Below are 17647 nucleotides of genomic sequence, written 5' to 3'. Positions count from 1 at the left end.
AAGCTGTCTTCTAGTTGTGTGACGTGGTGAAAGCCCCTTAAAAACTCTGGATGTCACATCCCTAGAAAATAAGAGTGTCACCTGTCAATGTCATTTTCAATATTAATATTCTGTGGTTCCACAAACCAGGGTCAACCGAATAAAACTTGTGTTCTGCTATAGTTAGGAAAATGCTGGAAACACACAGTCATTCTTAGTAACCTTACATTTAATCGAGGGCCTTCTTTTGATTTATTTTGAAAATAACAAGTCGATAAGTGAAGGAATAAGTGACATTTGAAAGATTAGCAGAATATGATTGTCAGAATTCTGTTTAATTACACATTTACAGTCCATCACATGATAATCAAAATGTAAGGAAATCATATAATATCACAGCATTAACAATATTATATAACTCATGGGTCAAAATAATCAATTTAGATGTTTGAAGTCTCAGTTACATAGCATTGTTGTATAAAGTAGTATTCTTGGACTACTTTACCTTTTTTAAATGATGTAGGAAATTTTAATATTGCCTAACTATAAATTACCCTTTATGTAGCAATATCATTTCTAAATTCATTAGAATTATGAGTGAAACATTAGTAACAACAGAGTAAGTTTATTAAGGACCGAGATACAGAAACTCCAAATTCAGAAGAAGATAATTCTTGTATTTTCATGTATTTTTGCTAAGGGGAAAGAAAAATCACACAGATTTAAAAATTATTTAATTTCCTAATTTTATTGCCTCATTATAATTTCTGTTCCACCAGAAATTTACATTTAGTTTCCAGGGACAGCTATTCCTTTGCATTCCATTCCAAAAGGTGGCTCAACTAGTATTTAATTACAGATGTCCCCAAATTATTACCTATCTGGAATAGATCGTGATTAAAAATAAGTATGTCATATCATATAGTTTCCAATGGAAGCAAATTTGTAATGGGTATTTAATTTTTTAACAAGGGTCTAGCGTTCAAAGTCATTTTTATCAAAATGAACAGAAACAGTATATTGAATCAACAGCAAATAACATTCCTTTATAATGTACAATATACAACATCACAAAGTATATATAAATTAATTTAAAAGAATTTACAGAAAGCAAATATATGACACATAATATATTTTGAAGATTCACAGGGATAAGGAATTTGAAAGATGGGATAATTCTGTGTGCACCTAAGGAAAAGATAATAGTAGGACATATAGAGAGGGTCGAAAGTCAAAAACTGTGTGTGTGTGTGTGTGTATGTGTGTGTTTGAGAAAGGACTTCTGTGGAGAGGGTACAAGGGGGCCTCTGCAGATCCTGGGAGGTCATCTGTCATCTGCAGTAAAGATGACACTGGCTTTCCTGCTCATGTAATTGTCAGGAGTAGACAGATTTGTTGCTGTGACTTATATCCTGCCTGCCATAACCATAATAACAGAAGACACAGTGTCTTATGACTGGAAAGAATCTCTCTTCTCTATTTTTGGTCTTCACAAAAATTTAGAACTGCCCCCCCAACACCCAAAGATATATAAATATAATTTTGATAAGAATATGTATTGTTCCTTAAATTATGCAGTAGATATGTAAATATGAAATTGATTAACTTATTTCATTTTGACATGTATCATGTTAATTTCAGATTCATATTTAATACCAAGATGCGCTATTATTTTACCCTTCATTCTCCCTGCCTTTCAGCCCTTCTGTCAAATAGTAATATTGAAAGACTATAAAAACCCTCTTCCAGTGTTTTCTTTGAGAGAAAGTCTGTGGTGACTTTGGAAAAAAGTTAAATCATCATCTCAATCTCCTTTTCCTGAAAGTGGGTTTTTAAATTTTGGATTCCTGAAAATAAGCACATCTCATGAGGCTGTGGGTCACTGGAGTGAACTAAGGTAGCAATTAGCTTCCCACATGCACGTGGCCACAGGCTCAGAGTGGACACACCTTGCTCCATTCTGTGTCTATATGATTCTGTGTCTATAAACAGGGTTGATTTTATATCCTCCTTTAGTCGAAAATCATCCTCAAAGCGGGGAGCAGGTGGAGGAAGTTAATTGTATCAACTACTGAAACTAGCCCCAAAAATCTGTTAGACAATTTAAATCCATTCATTCTTCTTAAAACCAGAGTATGGAATATGGACTATGGCAGCAGGCATAGAAAATGAAGTAAAATAAGAACTTATTAAACAGAATTTTTAGAAGGAAGTTGACATATTTCTATTACAAATGTTTATTTTCCCTCCTTTAAATATTCATAAGATATTAAAAATCTTAAACTAGGGAAAAGTGTATGAAAATCACAAGTAAAATGTGTTTTCATATTATCTAGTAATCATTTCTTATCTAAGCTTGAATTCATTTAAATAATTGCCTACTTACTGAAGTGTATGAGTAAAAACTTGACTTGTGGTATTTTAGTAAAAGAAGGCATCTCCCAAGTTTCAGTTGAAAAAGGAAACTTCTTAAAGTTCACACGAAAAAAAGTAGCCCTGATGTCATTACCTACCAACATTGTGACAAATGGCATAATTAAACAAAAGTGTTAAAGAGTGATAAAGAGCCGCCTAAATGATAACCACAACTACAATATGATGAATAAGTGGGAGTACAAAGCATATGCACCTATTTAATTTTTTAAAAATGTTTAGTTTGTCACCTAAGTGTGGGTTTCCAACAAACAACTGGATGACAACATTACAACTTGCACCCGTCATTCATGACCTACAAGTCTAGCGAACTGCCCTGTAAAGCCTTTCTGTTGATATAGTTGGTGATGAGTCCAGGAAGAGTTAGGAACATCTGAAAAATGTGGGGAAGGGGCTGTTGATTTAGAGGCCCTATGGCATCTCTCAGCTCCCACAGTGTTTAACTGGGAGACAAGACGGAGCCAAGGAAACATTCTTGGCGCTGGATCCTGGGACTCGGAGAAACTATTCGTGTTCCTCTGCCTTTGAGTAAATTACAACATCCCTGGGCTTTGGGTTTCTGCTCAGTAGGACATAAAGCGCGACCTTTTATTCTGCATGATTGCTTCTAGAGCTAGCTAGCATTCTGCCTGTCTAGAAAAACATGCGCAACGTCTCACGGTATTTCCATGGGAGTCTGTAACCGATCCAATGCCCCATCTGTCGTAATAACTGGAGGAATGATCAACAAAGATCGATGTGTTTTTGAGCAAGAAAGTAAGATGGGTGGTGGTTTCGGGTAGAAAAGGGTGAATTCATGTTTCAAAGACATTTGCAGAGAATGTGCACAGGAAGCGGCTGATCTCTTCCAACACATTTAGTCCCCAACTGGTGTCACTGTTAATATATCTTCATGCTGACCCTCAAATGAGGTTGACCGTTCCAGAATGATCCTCATGTTACTGAAGAGACATTTTGCCATCGGAGTTTATTACACATTCATATGTGTTTGATCATTTTCACTAACCTCGAGGAAGCCGACTTCTGTGTGCTGTCTTGTGGTCCCTTCAAGACATAATGGAGCTCATGTCTTCTTCCGATGGCCTGCTTTGTACTAACTAGGGGAGACTAGTAAAGAAGGCCGAGTCTGTGCCATGAAACTGAGATTAGAATGTTAAGGAAGTAGAGTCCTCATGTTCCTCTGGACCTTTCATTTCAGCCTTCATAATTTTATCTAAATTGTTGCCCTCCTGAGTAGTTTCTGTCCTCTGTACCACCTCCATGGTGAGCTGCACTTCCTTAAGTTTCATAGGCTAAAAATCATTTGTGTGGCATATCATCTATTATTATAATTATTAAATGTATATCTAGTTGCAAATTTTTATCTGTTTGAGAAGGCTGGGTCAGGGGATTATAAAATATTATTAATGTATCTGAAATTCTAGATATTGATAGCCATGATAGGTTAATATGGTTGGAGAAAAATGTATGATTTTCACTTTGAGTAGTTTTTCATGTAATATTTGTTGTAAAACACAGCGTTAAAGGCCGGAAGCTCAGCTCCACTGAATGTATATTGCCCATTTATTGTGCTGTGTTATAATAATCTAAAATGGTCTACAATTTTTTATAAGAATATAATTTGCTTAGTTTGTTTTCACTGTAGCATTAATGGCCAATTTTAGTAAGTGGCTCAAATAATCTGGGGGGAAGGGTATTCATGCTTTTTTACAATGTTTTTTCAGATACTGGCCAAAGCATCAGGGGCAGACATCAATTTTTATGATACATTTTTAATGTCTACTATAAAGATACCACATGCAATAAATTGGATCTGTAGAAACTATTAACAGTATAAAGTTATCAGTCTGCTGTTTCTATATTGGACAGAATGTATTAGTGGTTGGTCATTTATAGGTGAAAAATGATTTTCAGACAGAATTGTACAAGATACTAAGCCTAGCACTGTAGTTACTACTTGGTAAAAAAGGTAAGATTTACTTTTAATAAATGTGTTTCACTTTATTTCATATGCTCTATCAAACAACATCTTTCCTAATGCATAAGTAAATATATATCTCTTATTTCATTAATTTCAAATTGTGGCAGTGGCCAGAACCTAGTGATTCCTAAACATTTGCAATCTGAATAAATAAGGTTAGTTTTGAGTGCCTAGTTTCATTCAAAGAATCAGTGAAAGATGCGTTTTCTTTCTCTTCCACCAGGAGAGTAAACCTTTGGGTCAGATTTATACTTGCCTATATTTTCAATATAATGTCATGTTGATCATGTGTATGGTCAGAAGAAAAATTGGCGACATAAAAAATAAATCCCCTTGTAATTTTTCCATGAAATGGGTACACCTGGAAGCAGGCATTCTCTGCTCTCAGAGAGCTTTCCCAGCCTGTGTTGGGTTCCTCCATCTGTTCTCTCCTCCAACCTGGCAGAAAACTGTGACCATCTTCACTCACCTGTCTGAAGCTGGAGGGAACCCCACGGGAGTCACCTTCAGAAGGAGCCACAAGATGTCTTTGGTTCATAGCCATTTCTCCTTCAGAATGAAAAAGTTACATGTACATTAAAGATACAATACAATTTCTGAAGGGAGGAAAAGGACTTGCAAAATGTAGAGGCCTCTTTAACCAAAAACTGATGAGCTCAGGTGAGTTGAATATGTGTCTCAGACCATTGGAATTGCTCCCATGGAGGTGGTTTTATGAAGTTCCAGGAGGCTGGCACAGTAACTTTTCATCTTTGGTTTTGTAGATTTATCTGCTCGTCATTTTTATCACATTGTGCACTGCCTTATGTCAAGTATATTAGGCTAATATAAATTCTCCTATCTGTTCATTTAGCACTTTTGACATAGCTACAGTTATAAGTACAGTTGGAGGAATATGCTGGAATCAATCTCCAAAAATGTACCATGAGGTATTTTACAGCATTATTCTCATTGTAATGAGGATGGGTTAAAGACTTGGGAAGAAATTTCTCTCTTGCACACTTTTTTTATGACATTTTCAGAATGAACTGGCCCGGGGTTATGCCTGATCTTTGGAACCCCCTCAGTTATGCTCCCTGGTAATGATCACAAGCAAAGGGTGTTCTTGAAGCAACTTCATCCAGGTATTATGTCTCCCACCAAACAGACACAAGAGCAGACTCATCTAATTAGCAGAATCCCTCCTGGACTTGCTCTCTATGCTTCCGGCACATTATAAAGTGGAGACATGAACCAGGACCCCCAGAAGTCCCTTGCAGAAACTTGTGGTTTCCAAGCAACAGCTCTACTGAGTGAATGGTGAGCAGCTGGCTCTGAACGTAGCACCACCAGGAGCTGTGCTAAATGGTCTCAGCTGGGAGTTGCTCTGGTGTGTTTTACTAATGGCATTTCAAAAGCAAAATGCCATGTGCTGAAGTAATTCAGAGGTTTTTAACCCTGAAAGCTAGGATTTTAGGGAGGGCTGGATCATCACCAGGAACCAGTCACTGCTTTTCTGCTGTGTCAGCAAAATTCACAGTGCAGAGGGTTTGAGTAATTTTCTTTTTATTCCTGAAAGCTTAGGATAATTATTTCTCACAGCCACATTAACTCTTATGATTAGCATCTTGATGAAGTTTTAATACATATCTGAGAGATTCAGAGGGTCTAGGTAGTTGTTATAGTGCAGATTTAGCAAGGAGGGACTCGGAACTTTGTTTATTCAGTAATAATTCTCTGAAATGAATGGTCAATCTGCATTCAAGCTATGGATAGTGATGAAAAAATCTTACCACAGATCAGCAAAACAGATGCCCTTTCAACAGACTGTAACTTCGATAATTAAAAAAAATTTCTATTAAGAAAAAAAAACAAAATAGGTTTTCATCTAACAGACCCAGTCTCATTATTCTTTAAATTCACCTAGCAGTATTTGCAAGCTGACTGTTTTGGGCGTGTTATATTAGATAATTCAGGCAGAATAATTTGTAATTTTACTCATGTGAACTCCAAAATCAAGGACCAAAAATCTTTTGTTGATCCAAATTTGCTAAAGTCGCTCAGCTCATGTGAAAATCACCACTTCCCTTTAAACCTTGGAAGTTTGTCACTGATGCCAGTGATGGAAAAAAGAAATTGTGTTTCATCCATTTTCTCTTATAATCCCAGCCAACCCATGTTCATTAAAAGGAAAGTAAAGCCCAGCAAATTCTGGTTCCATAGTAAATTACAATCCCCTGATGGCTCTCAGAGAATGGCAGCTATAAAATTTTAAATAATTGGTATCTACAATCCTATGCCCGTTATTCTTCTGCCTGCAAAATGGCTGAGTTCTTTTAAAGTGTATTTTTATCTCTTTCTTAAGCTCATTTAGAATCCTTCTTTCTCTAGAGGTTAAATGGAAGCCAATAAGTCATCACACTCCATCTTCTCCCGTAGCTCAGAGGGTTGGTCAAAGGGAGAAACGTTGTCAACAAGGGACGGACAGCATGTGGTGAGGAGACGTGTAGGACAGCGAGTCGGGTTCTTTTGTTTCCAAGGCATTCCTCCTTCTCACATTTTCACTGACATTTGTCATAGAGGCAGACTTGACTACATAAATACTTTTGCTAATATGAAGCCTTGTTTTTTGTACAGCACTTTAAAAAATAGCTATTCAACATAATAATCCTAACTTGAATGCACCAAATTACAGTTTTCAACAATTTAAGTGAGCATATCCTGTCACCCTCAGCATATGTTTGATATATACTTGTTAGGTAGAGATGGATGTAGCAATATCCATATCTATATTTATCTTCAGACACACACACACACACACACACACACACACACACACACAGTAGAGCTACTAGGCCCTGCTTAATGGTGTCTTGTAAATTTCATGTTCCCTTACCTGACATTGGGCTTATTTATATGGAGAGTTACGATGCCATTTGGAGAGCTTACTGGATTCGTCCCTGTCAGAACCTTCCAAGCCACACAGTTTGTGGCAGGTCACCATTATGTCTAAGGACAGACCTGCCATCCAGGACACAGGGGTAATGCCCACCACCCAGTGCAGCAGCTTCCTGGGGTGCCCAGGCTCCTGCTACTACTGCCAGACCCAAAGAAATTTTACTTAAATGACTGTTCATACGATTTGGACTCTATTTTTGTAAAACACAGATTCCCCCCAAGAAAATCAATAAATAAAGGACTTAGCCACGGAATCCAGGAAGCCGAACTCCGGTTTTTAACCTTCCACTGGGACTGGGGCCAGACCCGACCCATTTCAATGTTTGCTGCAATCGGTCCTCCGCGGGGCAGAGGGCGCAAGGGGCCCACGAGCAGGTGCGGGCGCACTGTCTCTGGTCTCTCGGTGTCATTGGATGAGGCTGGAGCTGTAGCTGAACCCGTAGCTGCTCGAGCGCGACAGGGTCAAGGGCTGCGCCGGCTCCTCGCTCTGCTCCGCCGCGTAGCTGGGGAAGGTCTGCGCGCGCGACATCTTGGCCGCAGCGAAGCCGTGACCTGGACAAGGAGCAAAGGACAGCGAGCTGAGGAACAGACGCGGGGAGGCCTAGGGATACCGGGAAAGCCAAGCGAAGCCCTCGGGCCCCCGGCGACCGGCGCTGGGCGCATGGACGTTCTTACCCGAAGAGCAGAGACACCCTGTGCCTTGCTCCTCCGTGAGTTACGCACGCGTTCGGGGCGCAGGGTGCCCCGCGAGTGTGTCTGGGCAGAGATTCTGGACGCCCGGGAGCCGGGTGAGTTTCCTCGGGATCACTGACTCCTGCCATCCGCCACCTTTGGGAGCGGGCAGAAAAGCTTTTCACCCCAAAAACTGTCCTTGGTGGAGAGCCTGTGAGCGGCTGTCGCTTGTTTTATCCCGTCAGTATACAAACAGCCAGCGACCCCCTTCCCTAAAGCCCGTTTGGGCAGGCGGGCTGCACGCACCCCACCAGGGACCCCCAGTCTGCAGGGCAAGGCCTGCGGGGGACGGAGGGCCGGGCCCGGCCTGCAGCGGCCTTGGGGGTCTGGCCCTCCTCCTCGGCCGCTGACCCCACGGGGAACCTCGTGTTCTCTGCGGCCAAGCGCCGGGTCTTACAGAACATCGGTGAGGAAACTCTGCTTTCGGTAGCCCACATGCAGCCCCGTGACCTGCAGGCCAGAGCGGACGGGTGACCGCCACCCGCGGCCCTGCGCCGACCACGAGGGAGAAACCCCGCGCTCCGAGGGTCAGGTGAGCTTCCCAGGGCCTCCCGTCCTCCTTAACCAGCACACCGTCACTCCTCACACTTGAGAAGGATAATTATCTAATGGATGAGCTGAGCGGGGAGGGAAGAAAAATAGAGCCGGCGGTGCTCTGCCCTTTCGGGGCGCGTGCTTCTTCACCCCAAGGAAGGGGAGTATGTAGTTTGGTGATTCTTCTCGTCTCTAAGGCAAGGAATCCAGGAAGGCAGTCGGTTGACACAGAAGCACGGGACCCGCCGCCTCGGTCCCCAGCTGCCCCTCTCCTGGGCAAGGTCACACACTTAGCCAGTCTCCTGGGCAGGTGTGTTTGGTGATTCAGAAAATATCCTTGCAGTGTCTGAAGCTTGGAATCCAGGCAGGAATCACAAGTGAATTGGGTAGTAGACTAATTAAACCGATAGAACTTCTTGATGTTAAAAACCGTGAGAGCAAAATCTTGCTTTAAAGATAAAAATCGCTTTAAGAGGCACCGTTGGCCTCATTCTCTGTGGATGAAGGCTCCACATGGACAGCTCAGGGGAGAAGAGGGCCGAGGGCCTTCCCGCCCCACCCTGCCCACCAGCTTTGTGGGTTCACCAGCTCCGCCTCCTGAGCTTCCAGACCTTTCTGCTGCCTTGCCTCTTTCCCAGGGTCCCCTGGCCACCTTCCCCCTCCTGCCCCTTCAAGCCTAAGGGCCCTCAAGCCGCCAGCGGTAGCCCGCCCTTCACAATTCCTTACTGGTTCCGTACCTCTCCAGCCCTCCCAGTGAGCAGTCCACCTCCATACATTCTCAAAGTCTCAGCTGAGTGTGTCTTGACTTTCCTGGAGGACCCTGATGCTCAAATGAGGAAAAGTGAAGCTGGGAACAAACGGGCAGAAGAATGGGGAAGGTGGGGGTGCGGTCAGAGCTAGAACATCACAGCTACGTGCTGCTCTGCCTCTCACTAGGGGTGACCAGCTCATGAGACTTACTGTGTTTCTGGGCTTCTCAGATTCCTTATCTGCAATTCTGGATGACATGGATGGTGTTATATGGTTCATTTGAGCATGAAATCAGTGAGTATTATTGAATTCAAACATGTCAAGTGCTGTCACCATAATCGGGTAGAGGACGTCACCATCCATTCCAGCAGGGCATCCATATGAGGTGGTCAGTAAAGAACCGTTATATGGCAAGGTTCTGATATGGAGAAAAATCAACTAAAAATGTGAGCAATTTTTCCTCTTGGTCTTACCATTGACTAGATGATCACTCACAGCCCCTTCGGGAGTGGAGATACTGGCATTTATGAGCACAAACCAGTGGGAAATTCTAATTAAGACCATGTTCCTTTGTTTGGTTTTACCTTGTTATTTAAAACATTTTTTATAAATACCTAAGAGAGACCAAGGCTGGAGCACGCCTTTAATTCATATTACTTCTGGCCTAAAAGCTAAGACTTGTTATGAATTCAAAAGAGTCTTTGCCTGGGCACACACAGTTTTACCCTAGAATCTTGGGTGTAAAAATCCAATCATGCAACTAATATTTGCCAAACATCTTGCTAAAACCGTTCAAGGCTGCACAGGGGAGACAACGTAATGGGAAGCACGCCCCCTGACTTCCCAGGGTTCAAAAGCTGCTTTGGCAATGATGGTCAGGCAAGGATAGACAATGGTGGACAGCGAATGGAGAGTCCACACAGCCAGCTCCGTCCAAGGTGAGAGCAGGATGCCGGTGGAGGTGGGGAGAGCTGTGCTACAGACTGGACACATCAGTTCAGCCGGCAGAGCTGACCTCTGCTGCAGGGTGTGCAGTCACCACCCCTGCGGAGTTCTGAAACGGACCAGAGTTCCAGATGCAGCTCGACCGGCCCCTCTCTGCCTCATCCTCCTGCAGAGAGAGAACATTCTTTCCCGATGTGTTTTGAGGAATAAGTGAAACAACATATAGGAAGACACCTGGGATGGTGGAAACCTAATAGATGTTAGCTTTCTCTCCTCCCCCTCAGCTGGACAAGCCCATATTCTTGTCAGTCCTGGGCCATGTCTGTACTTTCTCCTCCCCCTCGCTGCTGTCCTCACTGGCTTTGAATCATACTCTTTCAAGGCACCTTGCATTCTCCATCTTCTCTAGGACCAGTTTCCAGCCTCTAAATGGAAGTTATGTTTTTTCTTACCTCAACCACTTATTTACAGCCAACTCACAAATGATGCTGTTTAATACTTATCACTAGAGTAATACACCTCAGTCGGAACTGTACAAATGAAGACCTCATGAATGCTGGTTTGATTTGGGCAACAGTTGAGTATGAGAACAACAGAGAAATAATTATGCATTTTCTCAGCATTCATTTGAATTATGCCCTCAGGCACTGTTGATGAAAAGAGAACAGAAATCCACTTTGTGGTCTGAATTAAAAACTTGCTGGAATAGACCTGTTCACCCCATGAAACAGAGACTCTATGAAACGGTTCCTAAACTTCTCCTCCAGATAAACCCCTGAAGACAAATGAAACTGTTCCCTGAATGTGTGGGGACATTATCAATTAAAAGCAACAAGTTTGTTAGTGGCTGTTAGTCTATCTTAAAAGACCTTTGGAATTTTGGTTTCGAGTCCACGGTCTGTGCATTTTTGTTTTCATAGTAAATAATATTTTCTACCCATATCTCAGGTAACATTGATAATCTGGAAAAAAATAATCCAGTTTCCCTGGTGGCGTAAAGCAGACTCTGAAACAACACTTCACACCACACGCCTGCCCTCCTCTCCCCATGGTCTGTATACACACCCCAGGCTGAGAAACATAGTTGACTTCCGAAAAGGAGGAAACACTGGCTGAAGAGACATTTAAAACATTTACTTTATTCTTACAAAATTGTATGACTCCTCCCAATTCCAGAAAACTACAAATAGCATACATGGCCAGGTGAAGTTGCTCTGGCCATCAAGGGAAACCTTTCCTGCTGCATCATGAAAGACTCAAGCCGGTCATCAACTAGAAGCCCAAACGCCATAGAGAATGACAGCTAACTGGGCACGCAGGACCAGGGAGTCACATCACACCAGAAGAAACACGGCGAATGGCCGCACCTATGAGCATCCTCTGCTTCCTGGGGAATTAAGAGGAACCTCGTTCCTGGCCCCATCACCACTGTTATTCCCGTTCTGCTGGCTTCTCACTTTCTAGACTTAGTAACACCGATTGTATTGTTCACATATAATATAAAGGAAATCGTTTTTGTAGGAAGTCAGCAGGATCTCAAACCATAAAACTTGTGGTTATTAATTGCTAAGAAGCAATGGCTCCAGTAAAGCTACTTGATCTGAATTTATGTGTTTTATTTGTTTGCTAGAATCTCAGAGAGGAAGAGGTGTTGTCTCTTTAAATAATAGAACAAAACAAAACAAAGCAGATAAAAACCCTAAATGAAGCAGTTTGCATCATGAGACATCAACAACGAGAGAGCCCAGAGAGACACTGTGTCTTCCTTTGACAAGGGGTTTCCAGCCACTGGGAGGAAACGGAGAGGTGTGTCAGGCCTGGGCACTGGAGGGCAGAGTGGGGACATGACGTGTGGGACGCCACCAAGGTGTCTAAGGACTGTCACTGCAGAGAATGGGGCCAGAAGGTTTTTATGGGGTGTTTAATACTTGCATGTTTACCGGGCAGCTAGGAAGAAGCTGAAACAAGACTAGAGGTAGGAGTGACATGGGGCTGTCTACCGTATCTTAATAATAACCTACCACATGTTAGTTATGCATAAAATGCCCAGGACTCACTGTTCACGTCGCTTCTGTATATATTCAAATAAGATACATTTGAATTTTAGTCAATTAATTTGAGTTATAGTTCAAACCAAACTACGTTTAGTCATCTTGGTTTGATCTTTGTGCTCTGCTAGGAAGTGAATCTGACATTCCTGGGGAGAGTCTGGGACCCCAGTAGCTCCACGACCTTGACTAGATTTGCTGGGCGTGTGGAGGCTCAGCTTCAGCACATATGAGCCAGTGGGGAATAAACATGGGTTTCAACACACAAAGTGATTTGCAGAAGCCAGGATATACTGACCACTGCTCAGTGAGCACCAATTCCACACAGACCCTCAGCTAAATACTCTAGAAGTACTACTTTTACAAGTCCTCATCACAATTCCATAAGGTGAGATTGCATATCCCCATTTTACGTATGGAAAAAGCGAAACTGAAATGTGCAGGTGTTCTGCGGCTTGCCAGGCTGTTTAATGGTGGGGCAGCGGCAGGTCTAGGTCAGCTGGAAACCGAGGCCAACACTTTGTCCTGAACACGTTGCTGTATTTCCTCCTGGAACTCGTCAACATCCACCTTGCTTCAGGATGCAGCAGAGCTTCAGAGGGGAAGGAGGACCAATTTTCATGACCCAGGTCCCAAAGAATTGACTGAAGAACTGACAGAATGGTGTCAAAGAACAAAAAACCATTAAAGCAAGTAGAATTTTGTCTTGGCTTAGGCTGGCTCATCAAAGTACCACAGACTGGGTGGCTTAAACAACAGAAATGAATTTCCTCATAGTTCTGGAGCCCGGAAGTGAAACATCAAGGTGCTGACGGGTTAGTTTCTGGGGAGGTTTCTCTCCTCGGCTTGCAGATGGCTGCCTTCTCGCCGGTCCTCACACGCCTCCTCCCCGTGTGCTCTCGGCCGTCTCTTCCTCTTCTTATGGGGACACTATTCCTATTGGATCCGGGTCCCACCCATATGACCTCATTTAACTTTAAGTACTTCTTTAAATGCCCTGTATCTCCAAATGCAATCACTTTGGGGTTAGGGCTCCAACCTACAATTTTGGGGGGCGGGGACACAGTTCAGTTCATAGCAGGCTATAATAAATAAAAAAGATTAGGAGGTTTAAGACAATGCTGGTGACACTTTTCCTTTTGCTAGAGATTATTTTGTTGTCCTTTGGTCTGAGAGGTATTTGTACTTGCCAGTGAAATTATGTAATTTGGTTTAAGATTACGTAAAATAATAGGACATGCAATTTTTTATCCTTCAAACTGTCAAAAAAAAATTTAAAACTTAATTGTTGTTTTATGCCAAGTTTTTGATATAAATTGTTAATTTGCATTGCACTAATTTACATTCCCACCTAGAGGGTATAATAGCTCTGTCTTTCTTAACATTGGATAAATCTGGATATTGTCAGATTTTTTTTTTCTTAAGTTGAAGGGCGAACAATTTTATCTTGTTCCTTTTGGTATATAGCATATTTATTTTTTTCTGTAGTCACATCTGTCTGTGTTTTCTGAGTCTTGTGTCCTTTCCTCATCGCAAGATTAAAATATTTTATGAGTTGTTTTTATATTTTTAGAAATTTCTTCTGCTGTCTTCAGCTCTGATACATTGGGAACCTATCTGGGATCATTCCCTAAGTTAAGGGCCCCTGAGTTATGTAGAGGTCAATAGTGCTAGGTCTGCAGGAAGACTACCGGGTGTGAGTGCCACCTGCATCTTGTACAAGTTGGGTGCCACCCATAAAGTTACTTTTTTACTCTGTGCCTCAGTTTCTACAAGTGTATGATGGCAATCCAGTGGTTTCTACTGATAGAGCTGTGTATTAAATGAGTCAATACATGACCGCATAGTGTCAGAGGATGTGCATGAGTGTTGGTGTAACAGTAATAGCGCTAAGAGCAGGGGTGCACGCACACCCCTTAGCAGCTCACTTCATCGGTGCAACCACTCGCTACCGAGGTAGAAGTAAAGTGTTTGCAGTAGTGCCTGGCACTGATTCTTTGTCACCTGTTCTTGTCGTCTCTGGAATTTTCAGTAACTTTTATTTGTTCCTGGTGTTATGAGTTCCATGATGATGAGTCTTGGGGTGAGCATTGTTGCAGATTTTGAATTTTTTTCAGTCAAGGAACCAAGGTCTCTCATTTCTGGGAAATATTTCTGAATCATTATTATGTTTTGTTAATTACTTCCCTCCCCCATTTCCTCTGTCCTCCTTCCCTGTCTCTCTTTTTCTCTCTCCCCTCCCCCCCACACTTCTGTTGTCCTTTTCTAGACCACCTATTATTTATGTTCCAGTGCTGCACCGATCTTATAATTTCCCAGTCTTTTCTATTTTCACTCTTATTTTTGCTGCTTTATTTTGTGGAAGACTTGCGATTTGTTTAACCTTATCTTCCAACCTTATTAAATTATATTTTAAAAATTCTACTTCTCTAATTTTAATTTATGAAAGCTTTTCTTCTCCCTTTCCTTCCTCCCTCTCCTTTCTTAATATATAGTCTTAAACTTATTATTAATAGTGGCATTTTCACCCCCAAATCTATGGACCTTTTTGCTTATTTCATAAGTGGTCATCTAAATATTCTTTACTCTTGTCTTTAAAAATTAGAATTGTTTGAATGGAAAAAATGCATATCATTTAATTTTATGTAGTAACTAACCAGCCTACATTTATAAAGAGACAAGTGGGTTAGCAATAACATTCTAACACTGAAAAATATCAAACATAATGTAGTCTATACATTAATTTGCCTTAAAAATGGTTTAATTTATATAGAATATAGAATTATATTTTTAATACAGAATTATATTTTTAATAACCATTTCATAAATTCTCTAGAATAAAAATAGTCTTATATCTGTTATTCTGGTTGATGTAGCATTCATTTATTCCTGTTGTTTGCATTTAATTTCTCTTGTATTCTAATTACCTGCTGGGATATTAATTTTCTACAACTGTGATCTCTTTGCAAAACTGTTAGCAGAATTCATTTGACTAATTGTGGAGTTTATAAGCAATCTGTGGCAGCCAATAAAATCGCAAATATTAAAATGGAATAACCTAAGTTGAAACATAATATAATATGAGGAGTACAGAGTACATGAAAGGGAAATTAATTACTATTTATCAACAAGAGGAATGAGAAAATATTATACACTGAAAATTCAGATATTTAGTTTTTGAACTATAAATATTTCATTTATCTTTTCAAGGATTATTGTAAAATTTTAAATATAATGTTAATAAAAACAAAATTCTTTATTGATATATCTGTTTCCATTTTTGAACTGTTAGCTTTAGCAATCAACTAACTATTTAAGATAATGAAGTAGAGGACTCTCGGTTCAGGTAGAAATCTCCAGAACTATAATTTGAGGTTTTTGAGTAAATTTACTAAAAAGTCACATTAATCTCCTACAAATCAATAACAAGAATATATATATCAGCTGATCATCCTTAAGAGAATGTCTTAAGGTGGAAATGGAAAATTTTAATTGGCTATAATTCTTTTCTAAAAAATTTAATGCAAAGAAACAGTTTTCCATGAGAATGGGACTTCCCTACAAAATATATACTCAGAGATTTGAGTTATAACAGAAATATTACAGAAAAAAATTAATCTTACATAAGTTTACACAGAAGGAAGTTTGCAAAAAGCTTAGACTAAATATGAGGAATGTTAATTAAATTGTTTAAAATTTACTATCAGGTTTTCATGTAATGTAGCAGTTTTATTCTGTAATAGATATAAAGTTAAGCTCAAATTTAGTCTGAGAACTTCTGAAGTCAGTTTGAGGATTATGTGTCAAAAAATTTGCTTGACTCAACAAAAATCTGATTTCTCATCTCATTCTGTGTAGAAATTTATCTAGGGCTTTTCCTTCTAATAGCTGACTAGGTCGATTTTTCAGAGATCTGGGAAACATTCTGATCATCATGAAAACAATTTTGTCTTCTTATGTTTGTATGTATTTCCTTTGTTGATATAAAACCACATTGCCCAACGGTCACAGCTTTCAGACTCTGTGTCTCATCATTATGAATTAGGTCCTTCTGATGCTGATGATGAAATATAAAAACCCACATGGCATCTGGTAGCGGATGAAATTGGGAGGTAGGAAGTGGGCACGTCATGGAGAGATTCTTATACCCTACTTAGTAGACTGGATGTATTTTTTAATAGATGACAGGAGCTTTTCAATTATTTTAAGGAGGTGAGTAATTGGGTCAGATCTGCTGTTTGAAAGCTCACTCAGTGGGACAACTACAATGTATCTGATGGATAAAATTTAGCCACGGATACAACACTTTCTCATGAAGGGCAACTGCAACAATAAAAAGAAGCCTCTGGTTTTATCTACATTTCCTAGGATTTACTTATAATTCTTCCCCATGTTCTCCAACTACTCAGCGTTGTTCCAGGTCTGTGAGGGAGTTGGAAACTGCTGGAACCGATCAAGTTAAGAATGAAACCAGAAGAGCTGGTGTGCTGGGGTGTTGAGAAGTTCACTGTCACTGAGAAAGAGTGACAAGTGTTCTTGGTCTAAGTGCAATATTCTAAGTTCTGAATTATATAATCAGTGAACTATGTAGTAATTTCAGAACCTGGAAATCTGAAACCTAGACAGTCTTCTTGCATTTCCTGGTGAGTCAGTATTGCCGTATGTCACTACTAGCATTTGTCAACACCCAGGTAATAGAGGTAAGAGACCTGAGATTCATGAAAAAGGACTCAAGAAGTCTAGGACAAAGGAGAGATTCTGTTGACATTTCTGCTATTTCATGAGAAACTACTGCAAAAGAATCCAAATAACTTTTCGAGGTAGGAATTGCAATCTTATTAGGCTTTGTATTATCATTGTACCCAGCAGGCGGCAATAAAAGCCATCATCTTGACCCCCTGTTAGTTTTTAATTTTTAATTATTTTATTTTGCTCTCTATGGAAGATTGAAATACACTTTTATGAGTAATTTTTCATATTAAGTACTAATGTCAGAAGTCTAAAATTGTCTGTTTAGGATAATTGCCCCTTTACAACATCATGTGACTTGTACTGTTTTCACTGAAAACAGGCAGCGCATGGAGGGGATTGACTGAGGCCAGTCTTTTGACTCAATGTGATCAAACATCAAGTAGCAGAGTATCTGGCTCTTAGTGAAACTGGTCAGTAAGATTTTCTGAGCACTAACAATGTACCAGGAAGGGTCAGATGTTTCACTTATGTTGATTTATTTAGTCCACCTGGAGTTCTACAGGATTCTTGCTCCTATTTTCTCTCTTGGGTACACAGACACTAACGTGTAATTCAA

At 40.6% G+C, this 17647-nt stretch overlaps 1 protein-coding gene and 1 long non-coding RNA gene across 2 annotated transcripts in view; one reads left to right on the top strand and one right to left on the bottom strand.

Moving 5' to 3' along the window:
* Positions 1 to 237: 237 nt before the first annotated feature.
* Positions 238 to 17647, bottom strand: part of DOK6 (docking protein 6) — a 309246-nt gene continuing 291836 nt past the window's right edge. The window contains exon 8 of the mRNA XM_037000762.2: positions 238 to 7882. Coding sequence (XP_036856657.2) covers positions 7737 to 7882 — 146 coding nt within the window. The 3' untranslated portion in view covers positions 238 to 7736. The remainder of the gene's footprint in view (positions 7883 to 17647) is intronic.
* Positions 7889 to 17647, top strand: part of LOC118968783 (uncharacterized) — a 200756-nt gene continuing 190997 nt past the window's right edge. Inside the window, exon 1 of the long non-coding RNA XR_005056635.2 lies at positions 7889 to 8594. This is a non-coding gene — a long non-coding RNA (uncharacterized lncRNA). The remainder of the gene's footprint in view (positions 8595 to 17647) is intronic.

This window comes from Manis javanica, chromosome 9 (assembly GCF_040802235.1).
Source record: "Manis javanica isolate MJ-LG chromosome 9, MJ_LKY, whole genome shotgun sequence".
Taxonomy (NCBI): Eukaryota; Metazoa; Chordata; class Mammalia; order Pholidota; family Manidae; genus Manis; species Manis javanica.
The sequence above is the reverse complement of the archived record's forward strand: the minus strand, read 5'-3'. Positions and strand labels throughout refer to the sequence as shown.